Here is a 13,365-nt window from a genome sequence, read left to right as displayed (position 1 = left end):
TGGTAGCACTCCCAGATGAATGCTTGCCAGGCTGCTGTGTTTGAAAGTGGGGTTGCAGGGGTCCTGTTCAGGTTAAAGAGCTCTTCAGAGTTCTCCAAGGTGCAGCTTGCCATTCCCTGGCCTTTCCAGTATGTTTCATTTGTACATGCTGTCATTGCTTTGAGGCTAGAAGCATTGTGATGACATTAAGGAGAAGATGAACACATTGCTTTGGTTCCTCCTCTTGTATGGTCATAGTTCACGAGAGTGCAGGCCTGCAAGTAGCATGGGAATGTGGTTTCCTCTCCTGCAGAGCCAACTTCACACAGACAAGGGCTGTTCTGCCCTGGTGTGCATGAGGTCTGCCCTGCCTTGGCAGGCAGTCAGCCATAATTCCTGAGCATGTGATTGCTAGGGGTGCGCAGGTTCCACATTGAGCAGCACTCAGTGGTTGGTCTGGTGAAAACATTTCCTGAAAAAAATCTGGGAAAATGTAGGCTAGCAGGCTACTGGGGCAGTGCAGTGGAAAGGGGTTGGAGGCAGAGAGGCAGCAGAGATGGAGCAGAGGGAAACAAACATGGACACATCAGTCAGCAGAAGTGCAGCCATGGTAAGGGTTTGGGCAGACTGAGCTGAACAGGACAGAGCAAGACTCAGTATATTTCAGCTGTGCTGCAGTGTAACAGCCCTTCACTGTACAACACGTTGAGCTTAAAAAAGGACACTGCTACTGCTCAGGTCATGTCTTCTTGTGAGAAAGGTATGAAAATGAGCTTCTGATTAGCTGCTCTATGCCAGTGCACTCAGGTACAAGCAAATCCCCATCACTGTGTCTCTGCCACAACAGCAGGAGCACCTGTCTGGACTTCCCAATTAGCTGTCTGCCTCTGCAAAGCCACAAGCAGAGTGACCCCACACCTGGCTGACTTCACTGAGTCTTTCTGCACTCAGGACTCAGTAGCATGAAAGGAAAATACAGTTGACAGGTAGCTGGCTGTGGTCCAAGCAATCTGGAACAGCCCTCAAGTGTTCAGTTTTACACTTGAGGATCCTCTGATTTTCATTTTTTCATTAAGTAGCAAATAAACAGAACCTGTGTTGCTGCAGTGCAAAGCCAAAGCTGTTTTCAAATCTCAAGTGGCCACATGCAGCTGGGAGAAGTGGTGGCCCTACAGACTAACCCCTTCCTACATCATTTTAAAATTTGGAATTGTCTTCCTGAGGCAAATAAAATGATATTTTATAAAAAGATAACAAACATATCAAAGGGGGAATTATAAAGGGCATTTAAGAGCCTGAGATGGACACAGGGATATAAACAACTTCTGAAAATCTGCCTTCTAAGTCTTAGCAACTGCAGACACAGCTGCCCCAGACTAGCAGGCCACCCCCCACAGCTGTCTGCACCTCCAGAGCCACAGGATGTGTTGGGCAAGGTGATAAGTAAGATTACGGGGTTGCCTGCTATAGAGAGCAGCTTGGGGCCATAGGCTGGCTCTACATGAATTTAGAGACATAGTCAAGGTTGAGGATGATGAAGATACCAGAGCTGAGATGCCTGGGACTGGTCATATCTAAAATATGGGATGGTGGAGGCAGAGTCAGATATACTTCAAGGCACAAATAATTTTTTTTCTCTCAAAGATATTAACAACTACAATGATCAATGGAGGCACTCCAATCTGCCCGTAACAGCAAACTATTTATACCATAATGTTTCTCCCTTAAGATCCCACGCTCACACAATTGATCTAGTCATGTTTTATTCCCTCACAAAGCAAAAAACTCCAATATATCCCTCATCAGTAGACAAGCCACCTACCGCTACAGCTGCAGTATGGGACCAAAGAACAGGGCTATAATATGTTTGTCATTGAAGCCACACCAGTATTGTTCTGTCTTGAGACAAGAGAGCAAAAGGGCCATTGTATGTTGGCCTTCAGCTGTCCAGTGGAGGGTCCAGAAAAGGCAGGGTCAGGTTCTTCTCAGAGAAGTACAGTGAAAGGACAAGAGGCAACAGGCAAGAGGTGAAGCATTACGAATTCCAGTCAGATGCAAGGAAAAACACTTCACACCATGAGGGTGGGCAGACTGGAAGAAGCTGCCCAGAAAGGAAATGCTTCTCCATCCATAGCTTAAAGGGACACAGTCTAAACCGCATCTAACAGGACCATCTCTGAGCAAGGGCTGGCCCACATGACCTCCAGAGGTCCCTTCCAATCTGAATTACACCTGCCACTCGCTACAGCAACCACCCTGAGAAATACCCTTACAGTGTACGTTTATTATTTATTGCACTTACAAAAACACAAGTATAAATCTCAGTGAAGGAAACACAAATTTATGCGTACAGCAACAATGTTATTACACACCACCAGCAACCAGAACCACATGTGATCACATTGCATGTGGCCATACAGGTTGAGACTGCTCCTGCTGATAGGGAATAGGAACAACAATCTGCACACATTTTCCAGAGAAGTGCCTGTCACTATACAATCACCACACCAGACCAAACAGGCACAGTGAGGGTATAGAGGACATAGCTGTAGCAGGGATGCATAAGACTGTGAGCAGAAGAGTTTTCTCCTTTATATTTGATGAGGATTCCTTCATCTCTGTAGGGCTGGGTGCCCTACAGGAAACTGGCTCGCCTGAGACTCCTGCCAGCACTCCAGGTGGGATACATTTCAGTGAAGCTGGGCTTGTCTGTTAGGTCAAGAACCTAAGTAAGGTCTCCAGAGTCCCTTTGTGATCTAAGGCAAAAGAGACAGGCTCAGAAGACAATCCATCCTGTTAACTTCAGATGCCTCTCTTACAACAACACTCCTTTGGCTGACTAAATTATGGGAATATGGAATGAGAGGAATCATGACCTTGAGGTGCCTGCTCCTTCCCCTTGGCCAGGATGAGGTGAAAAACCCAAGGTGGGGGGTGAGTGCTGCTTTAAGGTGCTGGGGATTGACCTCAACCCAAGGGATGCCTGAGAGTGACACAGGGATGCCTTCTCCATTGGCTCCTTGAGCTGCCACATCAGGGGACAGGAAGCCCTCTGCTCCAGCTGAGCAGCTGCTCCATAGGGTGCCCAAGGGTCAGTGCAAGGAAGGAAACATCATCTGGCCTAGGCATTTCTTGGGCTTTGGTGTTTCCTGAAGAGGGATTAGGTTCTTCCTAAAACTGGGCAGGCAAGAAGAGAAGAAAATATTACTTCCTCAAGGTCACCAGTGGTGCAGTGGGCAGAGCTGGGAAGAGGAAGACATTATCCTTCTCCTGCTCCCTCCTCTAACAGCTGCCAGCTCACATTCAGATGATGGGAGCTGCAGACACACTTTCTGACCTCTGCTTCTGAGCTCACCTGCAGGCCATGTGCTTATATCCCTGTATCAGCACCAATCTCAGAGTCTCTTTCTAAGCTTGCTTTAACACTGTTTTTCTGTCCAACAGTCTTCAGTTCATCCATTCTCTTGTCACCAGATGGTCTTTTGGGGCAAGCAGGGAGATACCGAAACCAAGAGACATCACAATATTTGGTGCCTATGCCAAATGGAAGATCATAGACCTCGGAAACGAGCTGAGAATTCTCAGTCCCTCCCTTGTGGCTTTGCTTCCATGCCAGGAGCCCCCGCTCCTCCTGTGCTCCTGCAACAGCAAAAGTGAGATTGTTGTGTTTAAAACAGCAGGTGCTCAAGCATAGGACTGCTTTGTGTGCTTCACACCCACTTCTCAAATTCCAGAGACCCAGCACAAAATACAAATCCCTTCTACTTAAACCCTTCTAGCTCCAAAGAGCTTTACAAATACTCACTAAAGAGCTTCCAGACAATACGCCTTTTCCTGCAAAAGCTTCCAGATAAGCAGTCTTCTCCACTGTTTTCCATGGGAATCATGTATACCAAGACAAGTTTTCACCTGCCATGGGGGATCCAAGAGCTGTTTAAAGGGGAGGTGCATACAGTGCTGGGAAAGCAAGGCTGGATGTTGACTGCCCAGACACTTCAGAGTGCATTTAGCTAGCAAATAGTCATCAGTCACAGGTATTTACCGTCGACAAAGGAATTCCTGTAACTGGTGGGGCAGCAAAGTCCCTCTTGGCAAAGGGAATGAGCATACCTGTAAATTCTACCCAGAGGAGCGGAAGATTGAAAGCTACAGGAAAATTAATGAGCCAAAGGGAGACTGGCTTTCCAAGAAGTGACAGAATCTGGTTAACCGACTGTCCTTCCTTCCTGCTCTTCTCCTGTAGCAGCAAAGAGGTTTTCCTCTCCTTATGCCCTCCCTCTCCATGCTTGCTGAAAATCCAAGGCTCTCTGTTGCCTGTGAGGGCCAGCTGCAGGAGCTGTAACCTGTCTTTGGTCACCAGCCTCTCCTACTGCTTTCTGCTGCTGTGACTCCAGTTCAGCCTCAGTTTTAGCAGCTCCCATATGGAGGCACACATTGGCTTCTTCCACTTAATACAGCCACTTTTCTCTCTCCTTTTAACCAGCAACATGGTTATAGGCTGGAATTTTCCCTAAAAAATAATTTATTTCCCATATAAACCTTTTCCTCAGCCTGGGTTGTCCTAACGAATTAATTAATTTTTAATAAGCTGCTGTTTTTCAGCCAGAGACCATTTCAGTGATGTCTCCTGCTCCTTACCCCTCTTTGGGAGGAACACAGTCACACAGTGTTTCATGGTTGCTAACACAACTCCTATCCATAGAACAGGACCCACAAAGACAAAAAAATACCAGAGAACAAACCTTGGACAGGCACAAACTCATTTGCTCATTGCTCATTTCAGCAAATCCTACCTGGAATGGTGTTATCCAGGATAAAGCCCAGAAGTCCACCCACAAACATATTAGTGGTAAGAAGCACCAGGATCACTTGGTCAAGCTGGATGATTCCTAGCAGAAAAATAAAGCATTAGATGGTGGTGCAGGGAGACACGTTTTACCAGCAACCTGCCTGGTGCCAAGAGGCTGCAAGATGCATACTTGCTTGGACTAGGCTTGCAAATCCCAAAGCAGAGTGTAAGATTTGGCAGTGGAAGGGAGAATGATCTCACAGCCAGTTTCAGATCTACAGTTTTATTCTACATGATTATTCCCAGATCCATAGTGGGCAGGAAATGACTCAAAAATACATTAAGAGCCTATTAACAGTGCAGACCACAGCACTGTCCAAGAAAAAGCCACCTTCTGCTCCAAACACATTCTGCACTTCCACGACCTAACACCTCACAGTTCTCTAGAGTAGAAGCTTCAGTTCCCAAAGAAGTATGAGTCTATTTAGCATAGGATTTCACCACAGGTTCATCAGGTGTGATGTTTCCCCCTGAGGGCTTAGGGCCACAAGCAAAGCCCAGTGGCACTGAGCATCTAATGGACCATCTATAGAGTGTGTGGTTTATGAGCTCTTTAATCAGCCCCCCAGCACATCACATACACTTAAAGAGAGGACACAGTGGCCTTTGTGATGAAGACATCAGTCACACAAGACACAGTGAAGGAGCAGCTGCTGGAGAACTGGAAATTTCAATAAAGTGAACTTGATGGAATTTAGTAGAGGAGTATGCTCTTCCATTTTGAAAGCACAGCATTTTATTGTTTATGAGCACATAAGAAAGCCTCATTCATCGAGACCCTGAGCAAGATTCAGCCCTGGAGTATTCCCTTGCCCCACCCCAGGAATGTGTCCCAGGGAAGTGCTCTTCAATCTTTAGCCCAAGTGGAACATGCCAAGGTGCAGTCACTGACAAAAAGCAGAGATTTCTGCACCAGAGCTGTGCATCAGAGCAAAAGGCAAGAACAGCCCTCACAGAAAGAAACAGGCAACAGTCAGTGCACAGGTTTCAGTGTTTCATCATGAAAAACTGTATTTTAAAAGATTTCTCTGGATCAGCCTTTCCTTCAGTTTTATGCTACAGAAAATGCTTCTGATGTCACTTCTTACCTGTTTCCAGCAGTGTACTATTTTTGCTTGCCCAGTTGGGAATTGTGAGGCCAGCAAATACGGAAAATCCAAAGACAAAGATGTTTCTTGAAGAGTTCATATCTGTGTACTGCGCAGAGAAATTTCATACATTACAAGTATAAAATTGTGGCTTACTCTTGTGTTCATGAGACATGGTGGGATGCAAACACTACAATCAGGAGTGGACCCAGCCCTGGTGCTGCTGGGGCATTTGTGATCCTGCAGTCCCCAGTGCCAGCCAGCCCTGCCCTAACCAGGGAGCCCTCTGTGATTCAGCCCCTCTAAGTACTGCCCCTTATCTTTACCTGAGGAACTGCCAACAAAAATGTTTACATTTGCTGCAGTGTGGTCATAGCTGACACAGTCTGGTAAGAATCTGATTTGAAACTGAGGGTCCTGTGGGCAGTTTTGGGCACCAAAATTTAAGAAAGACATAAAGCTATTCAAGGTCCGAAGGAGGGCCATGAGGATGGGGAAGGGTGTGGAGGGGAAGCTTTATGAGGAGCAACTGAGGTCACTTGGTCTGTTCAACCTGGAGAAGAGGAGACTGAGGAGAGACCTCATCACAGTCTGCAGCTTTTTCATGAGGGGAAGCAGAGGGGCAGACATGATCTCTTTACTCTCATGACCTGTGACAGCAAAGGGCATAAAACTGAGTCAGGGGAAGTTTAGGCTGGATATTAGGAAAAAGATTTTCACCCAGAGGGTGGCTGGGCACTGGAACAGCTCCCCAGGGAAGTGGTCACAGCACCAAACCTGGCAGAGCTCAAGAAGTGTTAGAGCAATGCTCTCAGGCATTGCTCAAGAGTCACACAGGGTGTGACTCTTGGGGTGTCCTGCACAGGGCCGGGAGTTGGACTCCATGGTCCTGATGGGTCCTTCCAACTCAGCTTATTCTATGATTCTCTGTTTCAATGACATTAAGTCCCCTTCACCAGGGATGAAACGCTGCTCACACAGCCATTACCTGTAAATTGGAAATCCCCACTGCCGTAATAACTCCGAACATGACAAGGAACATGCCTCCAATCACAGGGGTGGGAATGCTGGCCAGCATTGCCCCAACTTTCCCGAAGATGCCGCTCAGGAGCATGGCACAGGCAGCAGCAATGATCACCATTCGACTCCCTACCTGGGGCAGGAGGAAGAGCAGGCAGTCATGCACTGGCTGGTGGAGAAAGGTGAGGGGTGGCAGGCTCCAGCACCAACCTGTCAGGCAGGGCTTGCAGCTCTGGCCCAAACACTCAATGGCACGTTCAGGAAAAGGTTTGGATACAGCTGCTGGTGAGCTGGGATATTGTCACTGAATGGGAAGCATCAGTATTTATGTGCCCTAAATATTTATAATGAAAGGCATCCCGAGAGTACCACATCTATTTACTTATTGTTATCCTCTCTCTTACTGTTGTCAGGATTTCAACAGTTTGCTGTTAAACTGAAATTAAAAAGTTAAATTAAGAGCACAATAATCCCCACACACAGTCTTGTTCTTGCTCTAGCCTAGAAATATCTTGGCATACATACAGCCTGGCATTCCCAGTCAATTCACTGGACAATCCTTCCACCAGGGTGTGGATTATTGTCTAAAAGTGGCTTTCAATGAGGTGTCTCACAATGATCCCTCCATTCCCTGGAGACCAAGATTTCAGAGACCAGAGCTGGCTGGCTGCTCCATCCTGAACTCTGGAATCTGAAATATCCTTTCTGTGGTCAAGAAATGAGAAGTGAGGAAGTCTCTTGGTCTGCCTCTATCTCTCAACACCCTTATATCGCCAGTAAAACTTTTTTTTTCTCATTTTTTCCCCTAGGAAGAGTCAGGGTGGCCTTTTCTTGGTTGAGCACTACAACAAAGATGGGATGAAGCACTAAGCCATGCCCTTCATTCAGATCTGTTAGAGTATACGAATAGGAAAGAAAAAGAATATCTGCTAAACAAAGGGTTGAAAGAGACATTTATATGGAAAGTGGAAAGAGAAGCAGCAATATTTGTTAAACTTCCAATTCAAGATATGCCTTGCCCACACCAAAACTTGAACTGCCTAAAGAATCATGCTAAACTTACAACAGTTGTGTCAGGGAAACTCTGTAATCCTCTGAAAACATTTTATAATTCAATTAAATATTTTAATCCCTCCCTTTAAATATCTGAAGAATGTCTAATTACAAGACAGGCTTTTTGTGAATGCTTTCAACAAAAACGTTCTCAGTAACAAGTAGTGCCTCTTTTTAAGTATCTCTTAAACACATTACTTTAAAATATTTTAAGTCTTTCTTGATTGTGAAAGATAAAGTAAAAGGATTTGGTGGGGAGTTTCAAAATAAAATCATGCATTGCCTTCAGATAGGCTTTTTATATTCTTTGCCTTAAAACTTTGGGACACTATTACCATCTAAAGGTTAATTAATAAAAGCCAACAGATCTATTTGTTCCAGGATTAGAACAAAGATTCAGATTCTCAATTTGCTAAAACATTGCATTGCCATGTATATGGAGCTGCCCCTAAAAGGCAAAAGACCTCATCTAGTGATACCTCCATGAGCATATTCTACTAAAGCCTCTCGTTTAGAATTTGTTTCAATTGTGTCAGGAAAACAGTAAAATCAGTTCTCTTTCTCAAAGCTGAAGAAACTGCAGAGTTCCCCACAATATGTGAGTCTGGGCAGCATCCCACACATACAATACATGCAGCAAACTACACATCAGGAAAGAATTGGCTCAGGTAGATGTTTAGTAAGCACAGACTTCCTAGTGGCAATGTACACGTGGTCACAGGCTAAACTGGACTCCATGCAGACATCCAGACTGCCCTTGGTGCTCTAGACAGCCACCTCAGTCAAACACTAACACTTCAGTCTGTGAAAAATGGTTATTGTGAGTGAGGTTTATAAAATCCAGTGAAATAAGCAGGATTATAGAGTGCAAGATGTAAGTTAAGTTCTGCATTTATTTACTGACTCACAGCTCTTCTGGCATGACATTACTTATTTGACAATGATTTGAAAATGTTGTCCGGTTAGCAGCTAGATGTCTGTCAGCCTACCCTCTGGCTTTAAAGCTCAGTGAAAATCTGTGATCTGATTCTCAAGCTTATCTCTGGAAATTTCTTTCCCTGATAAGAGCAATTAACATACTCAAGGGACTCACAAAACTTTATAGAGCCATAAAACCCCAAACCTTTGCCATCCCGTTTTATAACCCCAAAGAAAGTCTACTTTTCAGAATTGCCATCCTTGGGTTATAAAAATTGTGGCGTTTGAAGCCCAGTGCTGCGGAGCTGGTCAGCGATGTGCCAGGGCACAATTTTCCGGTGTGCCTTTCGGGAGGCGAGCTAAGATCACTATCCCGCACACACACCCACGGGGAAACCCTTCCGGGAGGGAGCGCAGCCCCCCCGCTGCAGCGAGGCTCACCTTGGTGATGCCCAGGGCCCCCACGTTCTCGCTGTAGGATGTGGTGCCGCTGCCCGTGCCCCAGGAGCCAGCCAGCAGGCAGCCGATGCCCTCCACGCCGATGCCGCGGCTGACGGCGTGTTTGGGCGGCGGCGGGGCTCCGCACAGGCGGGCACAGGCGTAGTAATCTCCCACGGACTCCAGCATGGACGAGATCACCCCGGCTAGGATGCCAAAGATCCCGGCCAGGCTAATTGTTGGCATTCCCCACTGGCCTGCAAGCAAAGAGCTCGGTTCAGGCGGATGGGGAGCATTTGCGCTGAAATCCGCCGCGGGGGAGGAAGAACAGCAGAAATGCCTGTGGGTGTTTGCCTGATTTTTGACATTTCATCTCCCCCTGCTCGTCATAAGTGGAGCAGGCAGGATGGGGAAGAGGGGGACAGCGGTACCTGGGTAAGGCAGCCGAAACCAGGGAGCTTGGGACAGAACGTCGCCGCGGATGTCCGTCCGGGCCAGGTGGCCGTAGGCGGTGGGGTCCGCAGGAAGGGCGCCGGTCAGTGTCAGCACGTAGCACAGCAGCCAGCTCAGGGACAGCCCCAGCAGCACCTGCCCAGCACATGCAGCAGTGGGCTCTGGTTAAGGGATGGCTGCGTCCCCAGCACGGCTGACAAGGTGTCCCCCTGCCTGACCCTTTTCCTCACGGCTCCCTGCCGTGTCCCCCTGCCTGACCCTTTTCCCTGCAAGCGGAATGGAGGCAAAGAGGCGGCAGGGGCTCCTCCCTCCTCCTCTCCCTCCTTCCCAATGGCCATTGGGAGGTTTTTCCCCTCTGCTCCTTGCCACCCAGGCTCGGTTGGGAAGTGCTAACTCATCCGGACACGAGTGGAAAGAGCTCAGGCAGCCCGAGGCGGGTGAATCCAGTCCCTCTGTCACAATCCCCGGGTCTCCAGGAACCCCAACGTACCGGGAAGATCTGGAAGAGGTAGCTTGAAGAGAAGCGGCACTTCTGGCCTCTCTGGTAAGATGGCAGTGGCACAGGAACATTTTTCAGGTACTGAGAGAACAGAACTATGAAAAAAATAGTCCTAGAAGGAGGGAAAATGAGACCATAAACAAAGTGGGTGCCCAGCTGCCCACCTGTCCCCACATTAGTGAAAACCTGCTACCCAAGAACCTGGGTCTCCAAAGGAGCCGAAAAGACAGGCTCTCAGTAGCTCCCCGCTCCACCAAGCCAGAGGTGGAACAAGCTTTCCATCTGATAGCTCCTGCACATTTGCAAATATCTCTTTTCTCGTTATGTTTCCTTATTGTTAACCAGGCCTCTGAAGGGCTCTTCATTATTTTATAATACACCTAAATTTTATACATTTTAAATTTTATGAATTTATGAGTGAATTAATCTGGATAGGATCTGGTGAGAAATCAATTGCACAAGCTAAAGTACACTGACAGTGCATGGAAAACTGGTAGTTGTCCATGTGTGAAAAGGTGACAAACTGTAGGTGCAATACTCAGGGACAGTCAGAATTCCAACAGTGCAAAGGAAATGCTATCCTCACTTCTCTGCAAAGAGACTCCACGACAGACAGCCAGAGGTTAGCTGTCAGTCACAATTCAAAGCACTGGATGACTGGAGGCAGAAAGTCTGTGGATAAAGTGGTTTCCATTCGTGGTTTCTAATGCTACAGAGCCCAGACAGACTGTGAGTGCACATTTTGTGCATTTACATGAACGAAGGTGCTCAGCAGCCTTATGACTCACTACACAACCCTCATCTGTCTCAGGGAGGTGTCACTGCTTATTATTCAGATTGCCTGACACATTCTAGTAACAAACTCTATTTTCAGTTGTTTATAATTCTATCTAACTTTACCCATTCAGGATGAAAATTTCCATGGAAAATGGCTGCCTCAGGCCAAATATTTTTTGAAAAATATATACCAAACCTATTTCAAAGAGTGATGTTCAGGAAATAGACATAACATATAACCTGCATGGAAAAGGTCATTTTGCTTCGAGCAGTAACAAGATCTCCTTATGACCTGGAGCAGAAATTTGAGATCTAGTAGAACTTGTTCTTTGGGGCAAAGGATATTGCTGTTTCTCAAAAAATCTGCTTGGGTATGCTCAGTCTGCAAAAATGACTGCAGGTCCCAAGCAGTCAGCAGAAACATCTCAGGCTTTCACATTTGCAGACTATAAAGATTCTGAGCCTTCTGAGTATGTCCAGGCCTTGTCCAATGATGAACTGTATGTGCACCATCACCAAGGAGTAAGTCACCACACACTACAGAAGTTTCTTGTGTCAACACAGGGGATCTTCCATCATGGGAGGGGCTGAACAGAAGACCTGAGACCGCATGGCTCATGTCTTCCTCTTTCTCCATCCCTGCTCTCCCTTTTTCCCTAATGACACCCATGGAGTATGGAGAATGTGGCAAAAGAGGACATATCTGGGATGGCTCAGAGCACAATGATCAGGCTGGGGCTAAGGTGTCTGAGTCAGGAAAGAAAGGATTTTGGGATTATGATGGATAGAAGATGGGATAGAAATGAACAGGACAGAAAGGGTGCCTCGGGCTGAGAGCAGGGACACAGGCTGAAGGACTGGGACCCATTAATGGACTGGCGCAGCTGGGAAAAGAGGTCAAGCATGAGTCTGAGGTTAGGAGCCAGTGGCTGGAGAAGAGCAGCAGAGAAAGGAGATAGTCCAGGCAAGAACATACAGTTTGAAGAGGAAAATTCACACTGGCTAAGCAAAGGGGTTAGGACAAATCACCAGAGCTGGAGAACAGGCCAGCAAGTCAGGTATGTGATGGGAAAAACAATGGTGGAAAGACATCTGGGATTCAAGCAGGGTTTGGAATTATATGGGGTACTGGTGGAAGAGACCAGCTAGGTGAGGAACTGGGGGTGAAGAAGAGGGCTGGCCTTTGGGGACTGGGAGGGCAGGTGCAGGGAGGAGAAATGAGTAGGAGAGAAGTGTACTGGAGCATGTCCCCACAACAATGTGCTGTCTTCCCAGGGCTGCAGTCAAGCCTGTGTCCTGAGTCTCCAAAATCAGCTCTGAAAGCACCAGGAAATAATGGGAGCCCATAGAGAGGTTAACTAGTTTTGTTGCACGCTATCCCACACTGAAGGTACCAAGTTTGCAGGGCAACTATGCAGTGGCATTTCTCCATTTTTAATTCATTTCTGAACTACCAAGGAAATTCTGCCACACTCCACACTCATGCAGAAGGGCAGGCACACAAATGTCCTGGAAAGAGCACTCACTGCTGCAAAGCTGCATGTGCAAATAGACCTTTCCAGAGCCCCCCAGGCCCTGTCTGGAGAGAACAATTCCTCCTACTCATGTGAAGATAATGCATAAAGCACCAGCTATTTCAACATAGAATACCTAACTCTGAGTGCGCAACTTTGTCATTTTAGGAATGTCTTTTCAACTTGAATAATGGGTGTGTAAGACTGTGTGTGTAGACAACTGTGACAGAGACTACACATACATGGGAAAGGCTTGTATCTCTGTTGACCCATGAACTTTGGATTTTCACAAAAATCAGGGTTTTCAACTCATGTTTGGGTCTTGCTTTGTTGCTGAGGGCTTTAGCCTCCTGGGGATTGGAGGAGAATAACTGTGTCACGTTGCTGCCTTGCACAAGCCTGTCACATGTTGGTGCTCAACAAACAAACCTTGAACCCAGGGGAACTCTGCTACAGACTGTGACACTTGGTTTCACATTAAAGGCAGGTGATTTGTGTACTCCCAGCATTCCCACAGAGAAGTAAGACTTACATGAATGCTATGCCCCAGTGCTGCCCAGCCATATCCCCAGCCGACTCAAACAGAGGCAGTGCAACCAAGGTGATGGTGGGGGCAATTGTCAGGGGGCCGATGAACCTCATCAGAAATCCAATCAGGCCAGAAAACCCAACGAACATTTGAAAGCAGGAAGCTACAATGATAGATCCTTGCACCTGGAAAAATGGAGGGAAAAAAAGACGTTGGAAGGAGCTCCAGCTGTTGAGCCTTTCCTTCAG

The 13,365-nt window shown here is 47.0% G+C and overlaps 1 protein-coding gene across 5 annotated transcripts in view; it reads right to left on the bottom strand.

The window, feature by feature from the left end:
- Nucleotides 1-2,248: 2,248 nt before the first annotated feature.
- Nucleotides 2,249-13,365, bottom strand: part of LOC146443600 (solute carrier family 23 member 1-like) — a 31,388-nt gene continuing 20,271 nt past the window's right edge. For all 5 annotated transcript variants that reach the window (XM_085047399.1, XM_085047390.1, XM_085047400.1 and 2 more), the window contains 8 exons: nt 13,121-13,302; nt 10,289-10,409; nt 9,777-9,933; nt 9,349-9,602; nt 6,905-7,069; nt 5,917-6,025; nt 4,773-4,868; nt 2,249-3,618 (listed from right to left, as the gene is read on the bottom strand). In XM_085047399.1, coding sequence (XP_084903525.1) covers nt 3,350-3,618; nt 4,773-4,868; nt 5,917-6,025; nt 6,905-7,069; nt 9,349-9,602; nt 9,777-9,933; nt 10,289-10,409; nt 13,121-13,302 — 1,353 coding nt within the window. In that variant the 3' untranslated portion in view covers nt 2,249-3,349. The remainder of the gene's footprint in view (nt 3,619-4,772; nt 4,869-5,916; nt 6,026-6,904; nt 7,070-9,348; nt 9,603-9,776; nt 9,934-10,288; nt 10,410-13,120; nt 13,303-13,365) is intronic.

Source organism: Lichenostomus cassidix, chromosome 1Aa (assembly GCF_008360975.1).
Source record: "Lichenostomus cassidix isolate B80296 chromosome 1Aa, HeHo_3.0, whole genome shotgun sequence".
Lineage (NCBI taxonomy): Eukaryota > Metazoa > Chordata > Aves > Passeriformes > Meliphagidae > Lichenostomus > Lichenostomus cassidix.
Note: the sequence above shows the minus strand (reverse complement) of the source record. Positions and strands in the feature narration are given on the sequence as shown.